Source organism: Dromaius novaehollandiae, chromosome 2 (genome assembly GCF_036370855.1).
Source record: "Dromaius novaehollandiae isolate bDroNov1 chromosome 2, bDroNov1.hap1, whole genome shotgun sequence".
NCBI lineage: Eukaryota > Metazoa > Chordata > Aves > Casuariiformes > Dromaiidae > Dromaius > Dromaius novaehollandiae.
Genome location: NC_088099.1, coordinates 52,802,896 through 52,826,057, shown reverse-complemented (window position 1 = coordinate 52,826,057; position 23,162 = coordinate 52,802,896). Strand labels below are relative to the sequence as shown.

Here is a 23,162-nt window from a genome sequence, read left to right as displayed (position 1 = left end):
CAGGGATTAAATTAGACTGCAATCCTACATGTGTGCCATCACAATTGAATTCTTATCCAAAAGCTGTAATTCAATAAAAAAGAAACTAAAGCTTCACGGGAAAGTAAGAAACACCAACAAGAGGGACAAAAAGAAAATAATCAAAACTTCACAAATGGCAAACATAACTCAGGAAAATACATTTTTTTGTGAATTTTCTTTAATCAAAGTTGTTTCAGTGGGAAAATCTCTTTAAAACTGTATACAAATTCTTGCAGCAAGCTGACACCTGTCACTGTCAGAATATTCCAAACAACTGAACTACAGATTCATCCTGGATACACTTTCTTAAGTGATCATCACTTTAAGCAGAATTAAGACTTCACCCACTGTATGCCTCAACTGAGCAAGACAGTTTTAGAGGTGGTCTTCTAGAGAAAAGGGAGAAAGTAGATCAGCAGGTTAAATTATGAGGAAGAATTTATACTAACCTCGCGTATAATATGAAAATAGTGAAGAGAAAATATATCCAAAGGCAGTTCCAGTTATACTTCATTTACTTTATAGTAGCTTCAATTTAGTCAAGGAAGATTCGTAAATCATTCTTTATATTGTAACTGCAGCCATTTCACAGCAAAAGTTCAAATGTAACTTTCATTTTCTGGTTTCTAATTAAAGGTCTATAATGAAAATTTATACAACTTGACTGTTTAATTACTCTCATTAATGATGCTGAACTGTGAATTGCTACTGTGACATCTTGTACCACTCCCTGTGGTAACTGCGCTGTGTATACACTGTACTGTGCACTGCTTTTTCAGAAAAGTAAACAATTGCTCTTTCAAGCCACAAAAATGCATGTCTGCTCTCAAAGAGACATGTTTTTTGCTGCATCATTAAAGAAAAATGTGCTGCCTCTGATATCAAAAGACCAAACGTATGCAAATCCCAACACTTCATCAGAGAAAAATGTACAATCAATTGAAAACGTTTTTCCCCTTTACATAACAATACACTGACAGCGAATCATCCCACACAGACCTGGGAGATCCCATGTTTCAGAGGATTCCACACAAACTCGTCACACCAATCTCACAGACTCTCAGGAAGGAATGAAATATTTCTCCTACCAGCTAAACCAAACCAAAATGGCCTGAGACTCTTTTTTTTTTTTTTTAAGAAGTCTCTGCATAAACCCCAGAAAATCAGCAGGTAAGTCCTTCTGTAAGAATAAGCCTCAAATAAAAACATAGTTCCTAAGACAGTACTTTGTTCTTGTCTTTACTACTGATGTTCCAAGGGAACCTTTTTTCTCTGCAACTTCTTCCTGCAATGAGATCATCATCTATTACTGCAGAAATTAATGTGATGTTAAAATAAGCATGATGAGGCTATGCTGCATGATGAAGTGAGGAAGCAGGCTGAGGTAGGATAGAGTTTCTCAAAAAGCAAGTTTTAAAATATTAATGAAAGTCAAGAAAGGTGTTTTATGTCTACTGTAACAGATTTAATTCACTTGCACATCCTTCTTTGCTTTAGGTTCATACACTTGAGCTAATTTTAGTAAAACAAAATTTGACCTCTGCCAAGGGCTCTCGGGAGTATTCTGGATTCCTATTGCTAGGTCTGTCAGTTTAATAATGCTTTTTCACTTCCATATGGTCTCTAACATGTGAAATGCAATTTCTTCAGGATCGCTGATCATCTCCAGCTAGGGTCTTATAGTCACCCTACACCTAGCAATAGACACATTGAAAAGTAAATGACTACAGATCTGATCCAAACTCTGTTACAGCCGATTCTCATTAATACTCTCATGAATGTTAACTGGCTCTTTGTGCATAAATCAGAATATATTTAATAGTATTTTTTTTTCTTTTCTATGTTATCTTAAATCCTCACAAACTTGTTTATTATATATAGAATTTAGTAGCATCGAAGTCCAGTTTGGGCCATTTTAAGAGAAGGTGTAAATGCTCACACGGGATTTTTTTACCTACAAATCCTGCCTGGCACCCATCCACAGAGGACTTGTGCTACACTTGCGCAGCACGCCACACACGAGGCGTGGCGGCAGGACACACGGCTCCGCTGGCGGGGAAATCGGTGGGGCCGTTTTCGGGGCACCGGCCGGGGCCGAGTTTCGCTGCTCGCCCGCGGCAGTTGAGGCTCCTCAGGATCTCGGCGTACTGCTCCCCCGGGAACATCTTTTGGTAAAACAAACCGAAGTTAACTCTAGAAGCAAAAACAACAAAAAAAGCGCCGCCGACCTACCTCTGCCTGCCCCAGCCGTGACTCAGCTCTGCCCCCCCCCCACCGCCGGGCACAGCCCCAGCATGACAGGACATTCCCCCCACCCCCGGGCACCGCCCGCCCGCCTCTGCGCATGCGCCCGCCTGCCCGCCATGCCGCCCCTTCCTGCCGGCCAGCGAGCGCGGCGCCTGCGCAGTGCGCCCCGCCCGTACCGTCCGCCCGCGGCAGGGGGCTCGGAGCGTGGGGCGCGGGTGCACGCGCGCTGGGCGGCCTCAGCGGCAGCGCGGGTTGCGCGCGTCCCTCCCGTAACGGCCGCCTGGCGGCTTCGCCGCGGTGCCTCCCCGTCCCTCCCCTCCCCCCCGCGGAGCCCTGCGAGCGGTTTGAAATTAACCGCTGTTTCCTACCGGGGTCGCGGTGTGGCTGTAACCGCCCGGCGTTGAAAGGGAGGAGGCAGGAGAGCGGGGCGGGGAGAGGAGAGAAGGGCGGCCTGGAGCGGGGCGGCTTGTCTTTGCCCCAAAGCCCAGGCTCCGGCCGCTCCCTCCCGGGGGAGGGTGAAGTGAGGCAGCGGCGGCTTTGCCGGGGCCCGCGGACGGTGCGTGCGCGGCAGCACCCGTGCTCGCCCTCGGGCAGCTCCTGCTGCTGTCCCTTGGATCTCGGGTGTGGGGGGTGAGGAAAGGAAGGAGCCTGAGACGATTCCGGGACCCAGGAGCCCCTCGGCACCCGAGGAAGGGGGTAGAGGGAGAGCGAAGCGACCGCCCCGCCCTGTTAGGCGTTCCGGTGCTGCGGCAGGCTGGCCCTCAGGTAAGGCTCCTTGGGGCAGCGCACGAAGAGGGTGAGGGCTTGGAGGGGGAGGGAGGGTGTCACATACGTACAAACCCGGACAGGGCGGGGAAGCAGGGTGAGAACCTGGTTCTTCGGGTTTGAGAAGTGGGGAGGACACGGCGCTCCAGCTGGGGCTCCCTTGTCAGGTAGGTGAGGAGAAAGGGAAACAATAAAGGCAGCAGGTTCAGGCTGCGGTGTGCGCCCCCCCTTCTCCGTGGCCGGTGTCAGGCTTGGTGTGTATGCCGCAGGGAGAGGCATGGCCGGCCGACCCCTTCCGGCGTGCGGTTCCCACACTCCGGGCTCGATCCGTTCTCCCTGGTCCGCAGGCCTGCGGGAAGGTGTCACACACACACACCCTTCCCCGCTGTGGGCACTCTCCTTGAGGCTGGGTGGAAAAGGCGGAATGAGGGGGAGGGAGGGAGGGAAAGGAAGGTGTTCCGAAACCACGGTTGCTCGTATTTCAGTGCCTTTCTCTTTCATGCTTCCTCAAAGCGTATTACTGCATCTTCAGTGTTTCCCAAAGCGGCAGGGCGTACTCCCTCGGTGGACGGTTATGGGAGGGCTCGGTCAGGCTTTCTGCTGCTTCTTAGCTGGGCTTTCTTGGTTTCAAATCACACTTGTGCTTTTCTGTTTTCGTTTTTTCTTAATATGCTCTGCTGCTTTGATTGAAAAGAAAATGTGATCTTATCCAATCTTAGGAGAGATCGGTGCCTTCCTGAGTTTGGAAGGAGCCTGAAAGCATAGCTATGGGCTGTGATCTGGCCGTATGTTTAAGGGTTGCAAGTTCCGGTCCTAACATGATACTTTCACCCATAACAAAAACGTGTTACAATGAATCTGTATCATCTCTTCAGTGACTCCCTCATTGTGGAGAGACCTCTAACTATCTTAGGTTTGAAATGAGGAAGAAGGTGTATGATCACTCTTATTTCTTCAAAGGAATCTCTTTGGAGATCCTATTTCTTTTTTGTTGTTTTCCTGTAAGATCAAATCAGTGCCTGTCTGGTGAGTTCTTTAAACTTTCATTGTATCTTGGCTGGCAACTATTTAAATATATGACCTTTGGGGCCCAGAAATAGATATCTTTTTAATACATATCTGCTTTCTTAGCTAATGTAATTTTTTAGTGATGATGTAAGAATAGACAAAAGGTGCCCTAGCAATATGAAATACTCTTTGACATACATGGCATGCTGTACCTGATGTTTGTTTTTGTTACTCAGGCTTAGAAATATTTATCTTAGAGTGTGAAGTCAGTTTTACCTGAACTAAGCTGTCTCTACCTGAGAACTTGTGAATAGAGGAAAGTGTTGTGAAATGTGCGAGGTGTAGGCTTGTTGCCCTTAAATGTCAGTATCTTTTATGGAATGACTCCAAGGGAAGGAGCTCATTTTCATTATGACTCTTGTTATACAGGTGACATAGTATTTTAACATATGCAAATTTTAGAAAGCGTAGTGTAAATTGGAATCCAAGTTATAGGGCTTTGTGTAGAACACGTTACATTTTTATAGAGAAAACAAAGTAGTCTTGCATACAGTTTTCACACTAACTATATGAATATCAAACGGAAAAAACAAAACAAACTCTAGAATGGTGTAACACATACATTCCTCGAGTATATAATGCCAGCAGAGAATGAGAAAGCAATACCAAAGAGGTTTGATACTTGCTATGTTGTTGGCTGTATTTGTAAAATCCTGGTGTGAAGCAGTGTGGTGACACTTACAGGGCTATACAGTTCAGTAGTATGTGCTAGTGATTAGAGATGCTTTCTGAGAAAATAATCAGATTTATTATCTTGAATATCTGGAAACTAGATAACTTCTAAGTGTACACAATGGGCAGACAGTTTGTCTATGTAATCTTATGTATCCTACAAAGTATTTTATGTATCCTGCAAAATATTTTATGTAAATAATGCTGTCTGCTTTTGAAGATGATAGTTTTTATTATTATTATTTTTGATTGTGTAGTTATGTATAGCTAGAGCTGCTACAAGAGGAGAGGTGAAGGGGCACCTCCCAAAGGGGCCAAGTGGGAGAAAATATTTCTAAGCCTACTGGCTGCTAAGTAGAGAGTTAGTCAGCAAGAGTTATGTCAGCTGATGAAGAAGCAGCAGGTGGAAAAAGCTCTAAAGGATACCCATAAGAAATTGCCCTGCTTGGTGCTGTAGCTTTTCTTCATTGTACTGAACTGTAGCAATAGTGGGGGGGGGAAAAAAGGGTGTAGGCATGTTCTAAGTAGAAAATTGTTAATGGAAAAATATCTTAAATAGTTGTAACTTGTTACTGAATGTGGGCTGTTACCATGGGGCTCTTTGTTTGTTTAATTCATTAAAAAGATGGAGCCTCAATATAGTAGCAGTATGTTTTTTTAATGAGTAATGGATCTTTCTTTTGCAAAATGACACAAGGATACTCGTTTTGAAAAAGCTGACAGTGTGAAAATGCTGTTTGCTCCATTTTAGAATAAACAAACAAGATTATTCTGACTTTGTTTTTTATTATGCATTCCCACCATTTTTTTCTGATGCTCATTATTAATGCTGTCATTTCCTCATATTTTAAAATCATGTTTGATTTCTTAGTCTGTTTCTGGAACTTCAGCATCTGTGGTGGCACTGATTATAGAAAAGTCCAAATGTGTTATACCACTTCTCTGAAACCTGCATATGCTTCATGTTGTGCCCTGAGATATCCTCTGGTGATTGACCATTATGAGAGCTTTGCAGATATTTCTCGTTACTGGTGATAATATCCTGTACCTAACACTTTATCATCTTGTGAAGTAATGGTATCTGCAAGTGCAGCTGTTGGCAACTGACTGACAAAGAACTCACAGTTCATGTTTGTATCTCATAGTAGAATAAGTGCCACTGCTTGAAGTGAGCCAATGTGCTGCATGGTGATGCCTCAGAATTTTGGTAGTTTGAGAGGACAGAAGAAGATCACCAAAGATGGCTTGGTGGGGCTGGAGATGCTTGGTGACCTTGCAGAACTGTAGGATACTTTGCTGCAACTACTCTATTGCATTGTTTTTAGTGTAACAGTGCTAGCCAGGCAATAGTTGTAGTTTATAGCTTCATCAGGCAACACTTTTACACACTGCATAAGGGCTTTTTAATTATCTTAACTGGTGACCTTTTGTTCCTTTATAGCTCCATAACCTTACAGAATTAAGGGATTTCAACTTCTTCTAAGAAATTGTCATTCTCTTTTTAAATACATGAACACAAAAAGTTTTATTTCTCAGATTTTTAAAAGGCAAATAAACTGTGAACATGTTGCATTATGGAGTAGACTGTGCAGTTTGCAGCTTGTAGCAGACTAACTTTCAACTATCCAAAGGGTAACTTTTTTTTCTCGAAAAGAGCAGAAACCTTTTGCCTACAGACAGAATTTGAGACAAACAGCTTTTTTAATGGAAATATCATTCATGAATTGGAATAGCTTTACTTCCATCATGGTGGTAATAAGCATCATAATCTTTCAGTAGACAGTAATTATATCTCTTTCTCAGTCTTTTTTTCCCTTTAATGTTAGGCTCTTTTGCTTATATTAACAGCTCTTTTTTGCACTGATTCTAGTGTGAATTAAATCTTTTCTGAACAAGGGTATTGAGAATGAAAATACTAAATGAGTTCTCTAAATTATTGTATTAAAAACTGTTAATTTCTCTCCCCCCGCCCCCCTTTTTAGTGGGTCATAGTCATCCTCTGATTAGTTAGTACACACAGTTCCTTTTCTTTCTCAGGTGTTTTGGAGCCTGTCTTTCAATTGAAATACTCACTAGTTCCAAAGAACTTGCCCTTGTATGTTAGTTACTGTGGAAGACTATTATTTAGTCTTACATAACTTAAGTAAAGTCATGTTATATTTTTATTGTATGTGCACTGATTTCCCTTTCTCCTTGAGCTTGCTCTCATGCAGCACTAAAGGTAAAAGCTAAGATTGTAGTTGCCAGCATGATTCGTTCTTCTCCCTAAATATAAATGCTACTTCTGCTGTTTTGCAGTAATAATAACACCTCTGATTTGTTAATAAATCCTTGTTGCTAGAGTTGCAGTTTCATGAAATGATTCTTTAAAGTTTCTGGGATGGGAGCTTTCCACTGTACTCCTGAGCATATTAAGTTTTAGACTTCTGCTTTAATTCTATGTATAGTAGCTTCCATACCTTCACTCTCACTGTCTACCCTGTGTTTACACCATTGCTGGTAGCACTGATTTGTTGAAGTGAAGGGCAAGCATTCAATGAATTAATGCAGTCAATTAAAATCCTTTAATTTCAACTCCTATCATCATTGCATAGTAGTCCTGCTTCTTAGCTCTTTCTTTTTAGTTAGGTGTCTGGAAAAGCTTTTTCCTCTCTTTAGTACATTTCACAAGTACATTCTTTTGGTATTTTTAACATTTGTGGAACTACCATAAAGAAAAACAAACAGTGATTCGTTTTGATCAGCAAATGAGATTATTTTGTTGCTGAGGAGTGTTTTTTTCTCCCACTTCTTATATTTGTCCTCTGTGTTATTAATGTCTTTCTAATTATTCATCTGAGTAATCTTTGCTCAGATATTTTCTTTTAGGTTTTTACACTGATTTCAAGAAATTCTAGCCCTCCTCTGTATTCAAATTTGTGAGTTCCTATCTCCAACTGACTTCATTTCCTTTTTGCTCTTATGTAATCAAAGAATTACTCAGTAATTACAAAAGCTTAGTGCTGTGTCTTGTTTGTTAAGACTGATAAATTTCTCTGTCAAACCTGGATTTTTATATACCCTAATTGTGAATTCAGCTGATAATGACGAACTTCCCAGTAGTAGTTATAGGTTATCTGTCTCATCGTATTTCAGGAATAGTTAGCATATTCCAGCAACAGGAGCAGTTAGTAGGCTTCTGTGGAACCTCTTCTATGGTCCATTCAGTTCACTTATAGATGTTTAAAGATGTGTGGCATCTCCAAAAATTAACTTTGCAAGTGGACAACCGAAGTCATGTAAGAAGTTTTTGGGTTATTATGGATAAAAGGTGCAGCTCCTTCCCAGGATTAAAAGAATCGACTTTTTTAAAGATACAGGCTGCTGTGTCTGTGGCTCTGGACTCCAAATGTAGAGGCTGTTAGCTTGCATTCCAGTATTAGGAAGCTGTAAGCCTGGTTCTAAGAACCAGTGATTATAGAGCAGGGCTGCTGCTTTTTATCATTGGATCAAATGTACAGAGATTGTTTCTACACAGGTGAATTTTAACTATCTTGCAGTGTTGTTTAAAAGAGAAAAGCAGAGTTTCAGTCTGTCTATTTATAGCCTGTTCACACTGTAGTATCTGAATGCCTTGCATGTATGTGATGCCAAGTATACTGGCAGAGACCCAGGCTTCGGAACAGGTGGTGCCACTGAAGGTGGTGAGTGATACAGCCTTAAAGTGTAGTGTAGCTTCTGTTTTATGTAAGACATCACAATTTTAGAAAGAGAAAGAGAACCTTTACACGGCAAGTCTAGAGTTAGAAGGTCATAGGAGAAAGAGTAGACAGCAATGTTTAACTTAAGGAAATGATGAAATTTATACATACCTGTAGTGGAGACAAATGAGAGAGGGAACCTGGGGAACTTCCTCACAGGTTTTTTGGTTTGTGTGGGAACTTCAGGGATTTTAATTTGGGGAATTAAATACAGCAGAAGTCAAGTCAAGCAAAGGTGATTTGTTTTACCCCCTCTTGTGCTCTACCTGGCATCATCTGGGGCACTTGAAAACAAGAACTTGCTATTGATAGAGTAGAAAAATCCACTGCATCCTGACTACATATGCTCCTAATAAAACATTCCAATGTTGAAGACTTCATGTATAAGCTACTGTTCAACAGTGCTGCCAGTATCTATGTAGTTATTGTGCTATTAGTATCTATATTTTTAAGGTTTTTTTTAAAAAAACATGTAAAGTAAAAAAGTTGTACCGTTGTAGCATAAAGCATTCTCTCATAATATCTTAATATAAACTGTCTTTTCATAAAGAATTAAAGGGCTACTGAAGTTAGTGGGGGAGAATCATAAGGTTTCAAATACTTACAGGGGCTTTTCTGGTAGATAAAACGGCTGGGAATTTTAGGATAGAGAGTAAATGGGACGGAAATTATAGTATTTTGAGACCACCAAACATAAGGGCTCTTTTGGAAGAGAGGGAAAAAAACCATGGTGCTTACCTGACATTTCCAGTGATCCTTTGACAGCATGTCACCTCTCTTAAAATATGCATGTATTAAGTTTGAAAGTTCAGTGCTGCTTCATCAGTTATCTGTAATACAGCACGTAACCCAGCCTACAATAAGAACTAAACACACAATAGACATGACTCAGAAATTCTGAACTGTAAATGCAGCAGGCAATAATGTAATTTCCCTTTATCATCTTCTGTAATTTGGTGTGACAAACTGTTCTTTGTGTGGTTTTGTTTGGGGGTTCTCAAGTTATTTTTCTGTAAATTCTATGGTTTTGGCCTATATCAAATTCCTATCTCATGCAGCAAAATATCTTTTCCTGTAGTTTACAAGTTACAGAAGTGAAGCACCTGAGGAATATTTCTGCATGCATCCGAAATATTTGTCACCTTAAACTTTTCTGAGAAGTAACGTCATCACAGTTTTAGCATTAGAATTGTAAGTTCATAATAGAACTGGAGCTCTTTACTACAGAGTTGTATAACAAGACATGAAATATTCCAAGATATGTCAGCTAGATACAAGTTCTGTGGAACAGAAGAAACTGTGACAAAACCCTTGAAGGAGTACTGAAACACCTTACTAGAGATTGCTTGTGTTGAAGTTTAGTTTCAAAGCTGTCAATAGTAATTATAGAACTGTAGATTCGTTTATGTCGGAAGGGACTTCTGAACATCACTGTGTCCAACCACTTGCTCGAAGTGTGGTCAGTTAGAGCAGGTTGTTGAGGGCCTTGCCCAGTGAAGTTTTGAGTATCTTCAATGCCAGAGGTTTCACAGCCTCTCTGGGCCCTTTTTCCAGTGTTTAACTACCCTCTCTTCTGGGGTGCAGGGTCCCCTACTTAAACATGCGTCCTATAGGAGATGTGGGTGCTCCAGATTTACGTATACTCATGCTGCTCCCTAGGATCTGCTAGTGTACATGCTGGTGAGAATGCACCTCACAAGCTCACATGCAAGGTATGGGTTCTTCCTCCTTGTTGCAGTCTGCACTGTCAGCACACTAGCTGGAGTGCAGGCAACTTGCAGCCTCCAACAGGGAGGCTACACTGTCTGGCCTAGGCAGAGGTGGTGATGCCAGCAGGGTAACTTCTGGCAGTATCAAACCACACTTTGACTGCTGGTGTTTCTACTAAAGGGGCTTTCCCCACTGGTGCTGACTTTTGTGCTGCTTTTATTTCTTTTCAAGCATACTCCTTTGTTGCAGAAGTCTCTTTGTAATTCCCTAGTTACTATGTAATCTAGCTGATTGCCCTCTTCCTCTTTAACATGATCAGTTTGGAGCAAACATCTCGGACAGCGTTGCATGTTTAGTTCACGCTCACATTTCTATCTTTGCAGGTGTTGTTATACAGGCTGTTTTGACAAGGGTGGGCCCTGCAAGGGTGCCACACGTTGCCTGCCTCATTGAGCAATGGCCTCACAGTTTTCTTGGTCTTCCTTTTGCTGCTGATGTCCTTATAGAAGTCTGTCTTGTACTTTGCAATGTTTGGTTTTGACTCCAGCTGAGCTTTGGCTTTACTAATTCATCCTTGTATGCAAAGGCAATATCTCTACATTTCCTCAGGCAGTCTGTTGCTGCTTCTTTTTCTTGTGGTTGAGCTCAGTCAGGAGTTCTGTTTGCATCCATGGCAAGTAAGTGTGGCAGATGGCTGGCATGGATGCCATACTTGCTTACCTGACTGTGACTTACAATGATTTCTGTACAGTTGTGCTACGGTGAGACTTGGATGAAGAGCTTTTTGCTCATTAAAAGTATTTGCATTTAGTTTTTTTAATCCACTATGATTCGTATATACATTAAGTAATTACTGTCAGTCTGAACGTGGCTATACTAAAAATAGCTATTTAACCTATTACAATCCATTCCCTAAATCAGTCTCGCAGCTAAGAGAATCTTACTGAATTAACAAACCACAGTTAGTTGTCTATTAGAAGTGACATGTTTAAAAGATGTCCACGAATGCAATTCAAGTCTGTTATGTGCAGTTACTCCGCAGTTTTTACTTATGTGCTAAATATTTAGTTAAGAAATGCAATTTTAAATGTACAAATTAAAAGAAATTAATTTCAGGCTCAATGGTCTTTTTCAGTAGATAGATTTGAGTTGTATTACATGAACTGATTTATCATACTATTATTTCTTGACTTTGGTAATATATAACCTTCTAAAACTCTCTTATAGTAAGGGAGTATTATTTTATGCATTGATACAAATTCTGTTTAGTGCTCTACTTGCCTTTTTTCTTTTTTTTTTTTTTTTTTTTTTTGAAGCCAGCCCATAAGAATTACTGAAAAGCAATGCAGGTTTTTGGAGAGCTTTCACCCAAATGTGGGCAGCAGCCTGTAGTTCTCAGCTTGAATTTCAACCTCTGAGACATCAAAACTGCTTTCTGGGTGTAAACATGTAAGTTCATCTGAGTACAAAGTATGAGTTTGCTGGCTTGCTTGTTTTTCAGACTGAAAAGATAGACTCTTATTGAATTTCTTGTTGAAAGTGTGCTGCTATTTAACCTCCCAATTAAAGCCAAAATCAAAAAAAATCATATTGTGAAGGAGGCACGAATAAATTAAAATATGAGCGTGAGCCACAGGCAGATGGTATAGACACTCTCTGGGAGGCAAGTTCTGTATATCGGTCCAAATGCCTTTATTTTATCTAAAGCTCTGCATTGCAAAATCAGCCAATGGAGGAATGGATGGAGGTGCTTGTTCTCCCTCCTCCCTATCAGAAGTGTGTTTATCACTGGACTATAGAACTGTACCTTCTCTGGCCCCTTCAAATGCTGTATTTTTGTTCCTAAGTATTCTTCCACAAACACTGCAAACTCTCCTGTAGGGATTTTCCATAATGGAGCTGGTGTGCACCTACAGCATTGGGTATGTTTCATATTGGTCTCAGAACAGCAGCTGGAAATAAATAAGATTATACTGCGTAATACTGGCATGTGTCCTATGCAGATATGTTAAAAAGGAGAAATGTTAGTTTTAAGTCTGTTTTCTTTTTTCACATCAACAAATAGTATGATTCCCTCCTCTAAGCACATAGAAAACTGTAAAATACATGCAGAAGTTGAAGCAGTGAAAAAGACCTCCTCCAAGGAAGGGAAGAATAGAGGCATGAAGTTATAGAGGAAAAAAAAAAGTGTAGAAGCTAAAACACAGAGAACTGTGATGCTACTTGGTATCTTTGAGTTCCAGAAAGTACCCCATATGTTTTGACTTTGTGATTGGTGTATACAAATAAATTAAGAAATGCACTTCACAAAAAAAGCCTTGTCAAATTCTTTTTTTTCTTTTCAATCATATTGAAAGGAATTCCTGCGTGTCTGCTGGTTGCATCCAATATGAAAGATAGTTCTTGCAACCTTTCTTTTTGAAAGAGGATTGCCAATATAGTTCCATGCTAGGCTGTTTCTATCTGCATGGAAGGAAATCCTTGTCCTAAAAAAGGTATTTTCCTAAGCTTCTTGTGGGACACTTACCTCTTTCATATCAAAGTAGCTGAATTGCCACCGAATTCTGATCTGGCATTTGGAAGGACCTGGATGTCTGGAAGTAGGGTTTCTTTAGGATGTTGGAAGAAATTATTTTTTTTAATGAGTAATGTTTTGCTGCCTGTCGCTGTATGTGTGAAAACATGTTGCATTTTGGTTTGGTGATGATTTTGATATACCTGCAATTGATGGCAAAGGTGTTTGGAAGAAGATTACAGGGTATTTCATGTATTACAGTGGATATATGATTTTGTATGTTTCTCTCTTCACTTTCCAAATTAGGAATCTTGTTAGGCAAAAGAATTGTTTGTTTGTCCAGAAATGTCTTTACTACCATAGGTGGCACATGTACTTCTCATTGAATTTTAAAGCCACATTAAAATGTATATAAGCTTCTTCTAGCTGCTTGGTTGCTTTGAAAAGACTCTGCTGAATCTCTCTGTTTTGGAGAGGGATGTGTAATTTTAATTCTTGAAGCATTGTTGCCTGTAGCTTCTCCAAAGTCTATAAAATTAAACAGATGCTTATTTTTAGGAGCTGTGAAAAGTGGCAGGGTACTTGCTTATCTTCAGTTAGCAGTAGTTGACAGCTGTACACAACCACATATTTTGAAGCCGTAGGTTCAAAACTGATGGGTTTTATTCAGCAGAATTCCTAAAAGGGAAAAACTTAACTGTGCATGTGTGCCTTGCAGAGGGCAATGGTATTTTATAAAGCTTCCACAAGATTTTGTGGTGGAATTTTCCCAGAAATACAACTGCTGGAGAAATTTGTGCCAATGGCATGTAGGTTTCTTGAGTATTATATAGATAAAGATTTGGGAAATTTATTACTTTTTTTTTTTTAATTCCAGATCTGAAAACTGAACTTTTTCCTGTCCATTCCTGCAAATATAGATCCTAGAGAATAAAAATGGGGACTCCTGGCTCAGGAAGGAAAAGAACTCCAGTGAAAGACAGATTTTCTGCAGAAGATGAAGCTTTAAGTAACATTGCCAGAGAGGTTTGTTAATTTAAAATTGTCTTCAATTTCAAAATGTGGATAAAAGCAAACTTAACTCAGTATCCAGAAAAATTTAAATTTATTGAGCTGTGCATTAAAAATATCAAGCATAATTAACCAAAGTATGACAATTAATACAAAATAGGAACATTTTCAGCCACCATGGTATTTCAGTAAATGTCATTTTATAATGATACGTCTTGTATGATTTAGTGTAATTTTATAGGATCACACTTAAACCTCAGCAGATGTTTTGACAAGTAGCTATATGCTTTAAATAATTGTTAGCTCAAGATGAATGAGAAATCCAGTTGCTATCTTAGTCTAAAACTAAAGAACTCCATGTTTATCCCATTGCATTATGTAATGTGCTTAAGATGACCAGTGCTATCTGTTAGTGCTGAATGTGTAATAGTCATTATTAAAATGAGTAAGTGGTAACAAACATACTCTATTCTAAATGTTAAAAGTCATAGATCTGTCAATATATATGCTGTACCAGGACTGACTTAGCAGGGTCACCAGTTCAAAAATAGACAGCTGGAGATAACAAGAAGTTGATGAAGTGGAATTTTGTCCCACCAGATACAAGAAAGAGACAGCTGGAATTTAGAGTCCTACAGACCTCTATTTGGACTTGAGTTTTTCTGGGAAGAAACATTGTTGACTGTTATATATGTATACACACGTGTGTGTATACACACACTTTATGTCTATGTATATATATTTTTTATATATATGTATATATATAAAAGAAAATAACACATTGTAAGACAAAATAGATGATAGGTCTTTGAAAACACAGCTACTATTTTTCAAAGTAGTTATTACCGAGTGTAAATAAAGGAAATGCCCAGTCAGCAAAAAGTTATTTTCATGTATTTGAAAACTTTCTGAAAGGCTATGCTGACACCGTATCTAATGGAAGTTCTCACAGCACCAGCTACCTTCTTTGTGGGGCTTTGGGCCATGTGTTGTCTCTCTCCTCAAGCTCCATCTCTGTTTGGGGGAAGAACATTTAAAGGAAGAAAATGAATCTGTCTTTGAATTTCTCTCAGTTGTTCTCTGAATGGTCCCGGTAAAGTAACATCAACTTGCAACCTAGTCAGCCTAGAAAAAAAGGTAATTGCAATGAAGAGGTGTAGTATGTATTATCTTAGAATTATTGCCATTTGTAGGGTTTTATATTCTCTTATGCCCCCATCCCACCTCAACTGAAATTGAGCACGAGTGCGAATTAAACAAAAAAGAAGGGACTTCTTTCCCCTTAATGCTAATTTAAGCTAATGTTAGGTTTCACAGCTAGAGGTGTTATCTCACAGGGATGAACTGTTGTATATGTCTATTCCAGAGATAAATATGATGTGAAGTCTTCCCTCCTTTTCTATCAAAAATGAACTGGAAAACAACTTGTTGAAAAACTTATATAATGCTGAACAGTATGCCTGATTAAATCTGCTGGAGATAACTAATTTTTATGCTGCTTCTTTTAGGGATAGGCATTTCATAGTGTCTTTAATACTGTTTCATGTCTATTAATAATTATTAAGACCTGTTTGGATTAACTTGTCCTGAATGTTCCTTCCTTTTTTTTTTTTTTAATTATTAGATCGACTACTTTTTTCCTTTCTAATGTTCTGGCATTTTTCTGTATTTTTATGGTTAACTTTCATGGCTCTTTAGGGAGAAGGGAATTCAACATATTTTAAAATAAAATGATTTATTACCTGTACATTTTCATTCTCCAGGTTGTGTATAGCATCATACGATCTTTTCTTTTGTGTTCCCATCTTCAGGTTTCAGTTTAAGAATCTTAGTTCTACGTGCTATTCAACTTTTAAAAATTGTGTGAAAAGCTATGTCATCATGAATGTTTTTTTATGGTAATGCATGCTACTGTCAGATTGTTAACCCCTTGGTCTGTTTAGGACAAGCTGGCCTTCTGATCCTGCATTGGATAGCAGCTATTGTCATTGCATTGGTTGCTGTAATTCATAGCCAGCTTATTCTAAAGAAAATCTTTTTGTTACACTAAGAAATGCGTTTTGCTCCTTTGAAGTATAACAGCAGAAGCCAGTTAATAAATCTAAGTTCTGTCTTTAATCACAGCTGCCTTAACTGTGCCATACCTACGCCTTATCATTTGAGACTGGGGAAATGTTTTTGTTTTACTGTGCTGGAATATGGCATGCCAATTCTTTGCCAGAGCTGGTATAGAGTCCGGGGTTTTCAATGAAATACCCTGATGACAGAAGCGGAACGTGGTAACTAGGCAGAGGTATCTGACTCGCTCACAACTGCCATCTGGTGGGAGAGATACCCTCCCTTGCTTTAGCCTTGTATATACTGGAAAATGTAGGCTTGTGAGAACTGCAAATCCCTTGACTAGTTACGAGTTGTATATAGTGTTATCCATGATGGCAACGTAATTTTTAATTGTTTAATTAAAAAGTATTCATACCTTTTTGTATAGTTTTTGAATGATATATTTTTATTATAGCCTATTTTTTATCTTTCTGAAGCTTTTGTTGTGAATCTGCACTAATTAAGGAACCTCCTTCTCTATAGTATGCAAATTAAAAACAATCTACTATCATTTCCTCCTGAAATTCTTTCTTGCAAGCAAGGGGAAGGAGGACAGCGTCTGTCAATGCTATGCAGCTCTGCTTATTCTTGCTCAGCACTGGGTGAGGGGAAAGCTCCTACCACATGAATTCAATATACTACTAAGGTTTTTCTAATTATTTTTTATGCACATCCTTTGATATCTTGGTTAAGGGCTGTGAAGACACTATGAAAAAATACCTTAAAAGGGAAGACTCCAGACTCTAATCGTATAAAGACATTTAAAACCAAATCTGATCTTTTTCCCTTTCTCTTTTTTTTTTTTCTTGCCCAAAACATCATGGATTTAACTGAAGAGCTACATACTATCCCTGGAAGCTGAGATAAAATGATTTGAAAGATTTGCAAAAGATTTTGGCAAAGCATATATAAAAAATATGAAGGAAGAAAGCAGAAAAATGCAGTAAGCAGAGACAATTTTCTAAATCATCACAGATAGTTGTTAGTAATTGGTTTTTAGGTGAAAATAAGGAAATTGACAGACCATGTCATCTGTAATGGAAAGAGAATGTTCTGTTTCTACCCAGATTTTTAATAAGCATATGTAATAAAATAACTGGGAACCGATTACTGCTGCTAGCTAGCTTAACTGCTTGAAAACAGCCGTAACAGGTATATTCTTTTGGAGTGAAATGCTGCTTATGCAGATGCATTGAAATGCTACCTTTATTTTTGCATATAATAATTTTTAATATCTGTTTTGAAATGAAGAATTCCAGAACTTTGCAGTGAATGGGTGCTTTTGTTACACAGAGCAGAGCTGATGTCCAAAGAAATGCAGATAGTATATGTGGTTTAAAAATCACACTTGTCTTTAGGATAGAAGGTAAAAGATAAGGAATAATGAGTGTGCATTTGTGTACAGAAATCCCAAAACTACAGAATGATCCTTGTTTTCTATCCTAATAAAGTTTTGAGGGCTGCTTCTTTGTGCTTCTTTTCTTTCTCTCCAGTCTCTTTTGTTACAAGGATCTCATCTTCAGTCCATGTTACTTCCTTTCTTGAATAAATTTGTCTGTGAGAAGCTTGTCAGTGAAATTTGTTTCATGACAGCTTCTGTGGGCTTTCTTCAGTAACACAACAGGGTGAATAGCAGCATCCAGGAGGAAAGCAGTGTCCTTCGGAATAAAGGTTATCCCTTTGTTTATTTTACCATTGGATTTCAATTACATAGTTATCAGGATTTGCATGAGTACTCTATTAACAACATGAGGACTGCTCTCTCTAATAATTCAAATGAGAATAAGGAATTATTCATCGTGGTGGCCTTTCAAATTTCAGTGTGATTCATCTCTTGCCCTAAATTGTGGTGAAGAAAATCTGTGAATTATACTTTCATCTAATTTGCCAACTTTTTTGCCTTTTTGAAATTTCCTACTTTTCAGATGAATCTGGTTGCTGAGATAAATAGTTAATGTAATACTGAATCATTAAAGATTTTGCTAAAGCTATTCTCTAAAAATATTCTTCAATCTCAAATGTAATCTTTACAACAAGACTCTGCAATTTTTCTGAATTTTATCAAAGATTTAGTGAATTGTTAGGGATGGAGTTTCCCCTTTACTGTAAGAACATGGAGAATGTGAAAGTTTGGTCTCTGGCTGTAGGAATAGGAATGAATGGTGAAATGGGAATTGATTTTTAGAGTGACTCAGTAAATGAACTGTACTGTTAAAGATAGAAAGTTCATTAAGTCTTGCCAGCCTCTAAAGGCTGTCTGCGTATGTCTGGTGATCTGTAGACAGGACTGAAAACAGATGCATCAGCTGATCGAGCCCTTTCTCTTTCTGTGCTGCCTGTCTGTGTGAAAGTTTGTATGCCATGGAAGCTATGATTACAGACAATTACAGAGTAGGACTGAGAGTGAGAAAAGACTTCCTGTTGCATAGAAATTCCCTTGCTCCTCTTGTGTGTTGTCAATAAGTAGGAAGAGCAGTAGCTTTATGCTGATCTGAAAAATGAGGGAATAGTGGCAGTCAGTAGTTCTGGTACTGACTTGGAATCATATTTTTGAATATGCAAAATATGTAAAACAGTCTTGGTGAGAGTCATTTGAAGTTAAGACAAACTATTTTTAAGTAACAAAGTTGCTATGTATTTGCATTCTTTCCTGTTATTTGATGGATAATTTTGTACCGGTTTAACTGTAATTTAAATTGAGTTAAATACTCCTTCCTTTTCCCTGGAACATAATAAAGATAGTCAGTTATTTCTGGTTGTCATATGTGTCTTAGAAGTTTCTAATATTTTATATAAACCTATGCAGTGACAATGGCAAAAGCAGAAAAAACTATTCTTAATCCAAAATCCCATGGCTATTATTATTTTTAGAAGTTCTATACAATTAAATGCTTTGGATGTCAGGAGTTTTGAATTTTTGGTTGCTGGTATTTCTCAGAAGTTTTAAATTAACACTAGATAGACAAGTGGTTTTTGTGGCAGCTTTGTGGGTTTCACAAGCAGCTGAGATCTAATGGTTTACTGTTGCTGAAAAGGGGGAAGATCTCAATGCTATTCATACTCATCCTTCTGCAAGCCAGTTCAGTTCACTAACACAGCAGAAAACTACTTATTTGTTCCTGGTTATGGTAGTGAGTTAAATTGGCTCACAGCAGATTCTAAGTGTTAAAGTTGTGTCTGAGTAAGTAGTTGAGAGTATAAGGCCTGGAGTGGAAAGGTATGGGACTCACCTTTTTGTGGTGAGTGATTTAGTCACTTGTGGAACTGTAACCCTATATTTGTCTTTCTCGATCCCATTTTGTCCAGTAATTGATTTTTTTTTTTAATGATTGCTGGTAATTCCACTAGCATATTGAGGTAATTCCACCTCTAATTGGTATTTGCTTTTTAAAATCATTCCAAATGAGACCAGAGCCTTTTAATGTAATGTGAGCAGCAGTGGTTTAAAATCTTTACATCTTGATTCTTTGTTTTCTTTTGTTTTAACATCTTTCTTTGGCCCAAGATCCTGCAGTTGCTTACATGTCTGTTTAATAATATGCATATGTACAGACAGCAGATTCCAAGTGCTGGAGTTGTGTCTTGAGTAAGGAGCTGGGAGTATAAGGCCCTGAAAGGAAAGGTGAGGAATTCGGGTTAAAGTCAACAGGATTGACATGAATGTAAGATTTTTAGTTATGGTAATATTTCTTAGCTCAGTTCTTTTATTAACAACTTTTAATTCTTTTGGCTAGTAATGATATCTGTAAAGACTTAGGTATATATCCTTTCTGAAGTTTTATTCTGAGAACTCTGATTTCTTGAGTACTCAAACCATTGTACAAAGATGTATTTTAAACTTTCAGTATTTTCAATTTGCTTATAGGCAGAAGCCAGGCTTGCAGCCAAACGGGCAGCTCGAGCAGAAGCAAGAGATATACGTATGAGAGAACTGAAGCGACAGCAAAAAGAGGTAGCGTAAATTGTCATAAGTTACTAAAATTCTTAATGTATTGTATTTTATTTCTATACTTGCACTGGATTTTTGTCTTTCAGTGTAGTTCAGCTCTATGCTGTTTTTTCAGCATCAAACAGCTGTTACCTTCTCTGTCTTCCTGCTGAAACTCCTCCTTCCCCATAGGTTGTATATCTAAAAGGATAACTTGCTTCCTATTGACCTGTGGTAGCAAGCGCTTCACAAAATATTAATGTGAACGTTAATTTTTAACATCATTATTAAAGAAGATCATATAATCAGAAGATCTGCTACATGAAATAGGCTGTTAGCACTCTTGCTTTAACATGAAAAATAAAACATTTTTAATGTGATTTTAAAAATTCTAGCTTTACAGGCAAAATCAGATGTTTGAATGTTTTAACAAATGCCGTAAATTCAACACTGACGAGCAGAATTGGACAAAGATGAATCTAAATGTTTCCCTTTAGATATTTAAAGAGCTGAGGTTCTTTCTTACCACTACGTATTTGATTTTAAGTGAGCGGAAGAGAACAGAGTGGTAATGTCCAGAAATGAGGCATGCACAAATAATTTTACATAGAGAACAGTTTTCAACATCTAACACATGAATCAAAAACAGTTAATTGTTGTTTGGATTTGATTTATTAGATCCATTTCGAAATTAGCTGGTGAATTCCCCCCCCCCCCCCATACTTTTATAAGAACAGTGACTTATGCAAAAGTGATTTCTTTGCCTGTCGTTGCTCTGCAAGAGATTCATGGATAACTGACAGCAATCATGAACATGACTCTACCTAAAATGTATACTGCCTAATGTATAGGGTAAACAACTATGGAAAAAGTAGAGATAATTATTTTTCATTATTTTTAATTTATAATTTATTATAAATACAAATTTTTTATAATTAGTAATACTTAACTAATTGAGTAATTTGGATATGTGACTTTGAGTATGCAGTTCTTGATCAATTTCTTTTGTTATAGATCATACCAGAAATGTTCACAATGAGTAAATATCTATTGTCAGGATGTTCATTTAAAACAATCTAATAGCATTGCAATAATATTTACACAGGCAATTGCATATTATACCATGCATCTCCTAAGAAAGTTTGCATTTCCTTTTTGGAGCAAGAAAACTAAAAACTAGGTTTCTGGCAGTTTTGATTATATCATGGTCATTGCAATTAACTTAGATTTTGACTTGCTATGCAAAAAAAATTATTATTTATTCATTGTAAGTGCATTGAAATTTATGTAAATGCTGATAGATGCTTTCTGTTTTGCTGTGATAATAAGGAGTACAGTTGATAAAGCGTATTGCCTCATTTTATGTGACTCTCATTATTCCAAATCTTCAGTTTTTGAATGCTACAGTTATTGTTCTGTAGAAGATTGTATGGGAATTAACTCTGAACCTATTTCAAATTTTTTTACTTAGAAATCCTGTCTTCTGTCTTGTATGGTGACTAATCTGTGTTGTAAATGGTTTGTTTTTGTTTTTACATTCTATAGTTTTCTCAGCGTTCATATGATAGAAAATGGGCTCATATCCAGAAATGGATGGTAGGCTGAAACTGCCTGTTGTGCATGTTTTTGCCACTCAGAGAACTAACACAAGATTTGGAGAAAATAATTTACTAACGATCTGCATTGTGCCATTTCAGACTGTTTTTTATCACTGAAAGTAAATAATTATATATGGATGTAGATATGCGGGATGCTTTACAGAAGCAAAAGACAAACATCTAAATGAGACGCTTTCCATGTAATGAGACACTTTGCACCATATGTTGGCTTAAAGTCATAAATTATATTTAGGATGAAACTAAAGTAGTTTCAATCTGGGTAAACACATCTTTTTAATGATAAATGTTTTTATTTTACTTAATTTCTGATTATTTTTTATTACATTAATACTGGCAGACTTTCATTTATATTTGTTTTTCTTTGAGTAAGGTGACAAATGCTAATTTTTCATTGTGATTAAGTCACTTCTGTGAGTTACAAAATTTCTTTTTCAATGATTGGGGAAAAGGGGGGGATGTCTGTTTTTTCTCCTTCCCCTTTTAAAGAAAATCTATATGACATGCACAGGCTTACTCTTGTGTTCTTTTACTTCTTGCCCCCAGCTTTCAATTAATAATGATAGAATGTTTGGCTGTTTATTTAGATTGAAACTTCTAAGTAGGAAGGCATAGAGAGAGCTACATTACAAACTAAGAAAGCTACTGTTCAGTTTGTATTCATTTGGTCAGGCATCTGTTTTGAGAGTTAAAAGGGAAATGTTTGTTTCTGTGGAGGGTTTTGTTTGTTTTTAAGAAAGTTTTCACTGTAGGAGTGTTTGAATAGAGATTTAAGTAAGACATGCCAAAAATTGACATAATTTCAAATGGTTAAAACTATTATTACAGTTAATCAGCACTTCTCTTGAGAAGTCCTAGAACTGTCATTAGAAATTTGATTTGCAGAAAGTTGTGCAGACTTGATATTGTCTCCTTGCCCACCTGGCATTTGTATGCATAGTAGTTTTCATGTGCTGCTTACAGAACTATTCATAGGCTTTCTAATATCTTTTGGTGGAGTGCACTTTTGAATGCTTTCTTTGCTGAAGAGCAAGAGTTTCCAAACTGCAGAGTACACATGTTCATGGGCAATCTCACTTCAAAATTAGTGCTTTCCACTTCAATGTCAACCCCTTCTTCTGCTCATAAAAGCCTCTTCTGCTACAGGAAGTTTCTGGGCAAATGTGGATTCCTTTTTTTAGATCAGGAAACCTAACCTCTGTCTTTGATAAAGCACAGATTTCAAATTTAAATTCCTAGAAGCTGGGTTAGACAGTGCTAGCAGTACCTATCTATTTACAATATATACTGTAATACTTTATTCATCCTTTGAAAATAATGAACACTTAATATTGGCTTGCTATTTTTTGATTGTACGTCAGGAAGAAACTTGTAGGTGATTTACCTAGGATAACCATTTACAGCAAATTATATCAGAATGTGAAGTTCTGCATGATAGGAATATATTATTGCAGTGCTGGGAGAAAGACCAGTGGTTATACACATGATTAAGAGGAATCCTGGGTAAGCAGCAAATACTAGGAGTCTGTAGGCAACCGTTCACAAATTGTCTGCATGGAAGATGCAAAAGTTAGTAACAAATTAGTAACAAATTAGATATTTGCCCATTTAGAGTTCAGGCACAAAGCATGTTTAGAATCAGTGGTGGTCTGACTACAACGTGTTTCAAAGCTATATAGCATAAATTGTTATTTTAAACCTGAAAGTAGGCAAGAGAGATTAAAATATTATGAAATTGATCTCTTTGTGGTAATACAAAGATGGGACAT

The 23,162-nt window shown here is 37.9% G+C and overlaps 1 protein-coding gene and 1 long non-coding RNA gene across 16 annotated transcripts in view; one reads left to right on the top strand and one right to left on the bottom strand.

Annotated features, from left to right (window-relative positions):
• Positions 1 to 1,136: 1,136 nt before the first annotated feature.
• Positions 1,137 to 2,775, bottom strand: LOC112983570 (uncharacterized). The gene is made up of 2 exons (XR_010387692.1): positions 2,637 to 2,775; positions 1,137 to 2,186 (listed from the first exon to the last, which is right to left on the bottom strand). It is a non-coding gene; the product is annotated as an uncharacterized LOC112983570 (long non-coding RNA).
• A 117-nt stretch (positions 2,776 to 2,892) lies between these two features.
• Positions 2,893 to 23,162, top strand: part of LRRFIP2 (LRR binding FLII interacting protein 2) — a 58,368-nt gene continuing 38,098 nt past the window's right edge. For 11 of the 15 annotated variants that reach the window (XM_064506524.1, XM_064506520.1, XM_064506516.1 and 8 more), the window contains exons 1-4: positions 2,894 to 3,033; positions 13,616 to 13,764; positions 19,715 to 19,801; positions 21,323 to 21,373. In XM_064506524.1, the coding sequence (XP_064362594.1) occupies positions 13,675 to 13,764; positions 19,715 to 19,801; positions 21,323 to 21,373 (228 nt within the window). In that variant the 5' untranslated portion in view covers positions 2,894 to 3,033; positions 13,616 to 13,674. Of the gene's footprint in view, positions 3,034 to 3,072; positions 3,201 to 11,539; positions 11,673 to 13,615; positions 13,765 to 19,714; positions 19,802 to 21,322; positions 21,374 to 23,162 lie in introns of those variants that run through there. The other 4 variants (XM_064506513.1, XM_064506515.1, XM_064506514.1 and 1 more) reach the window with 4 other exon arrangements.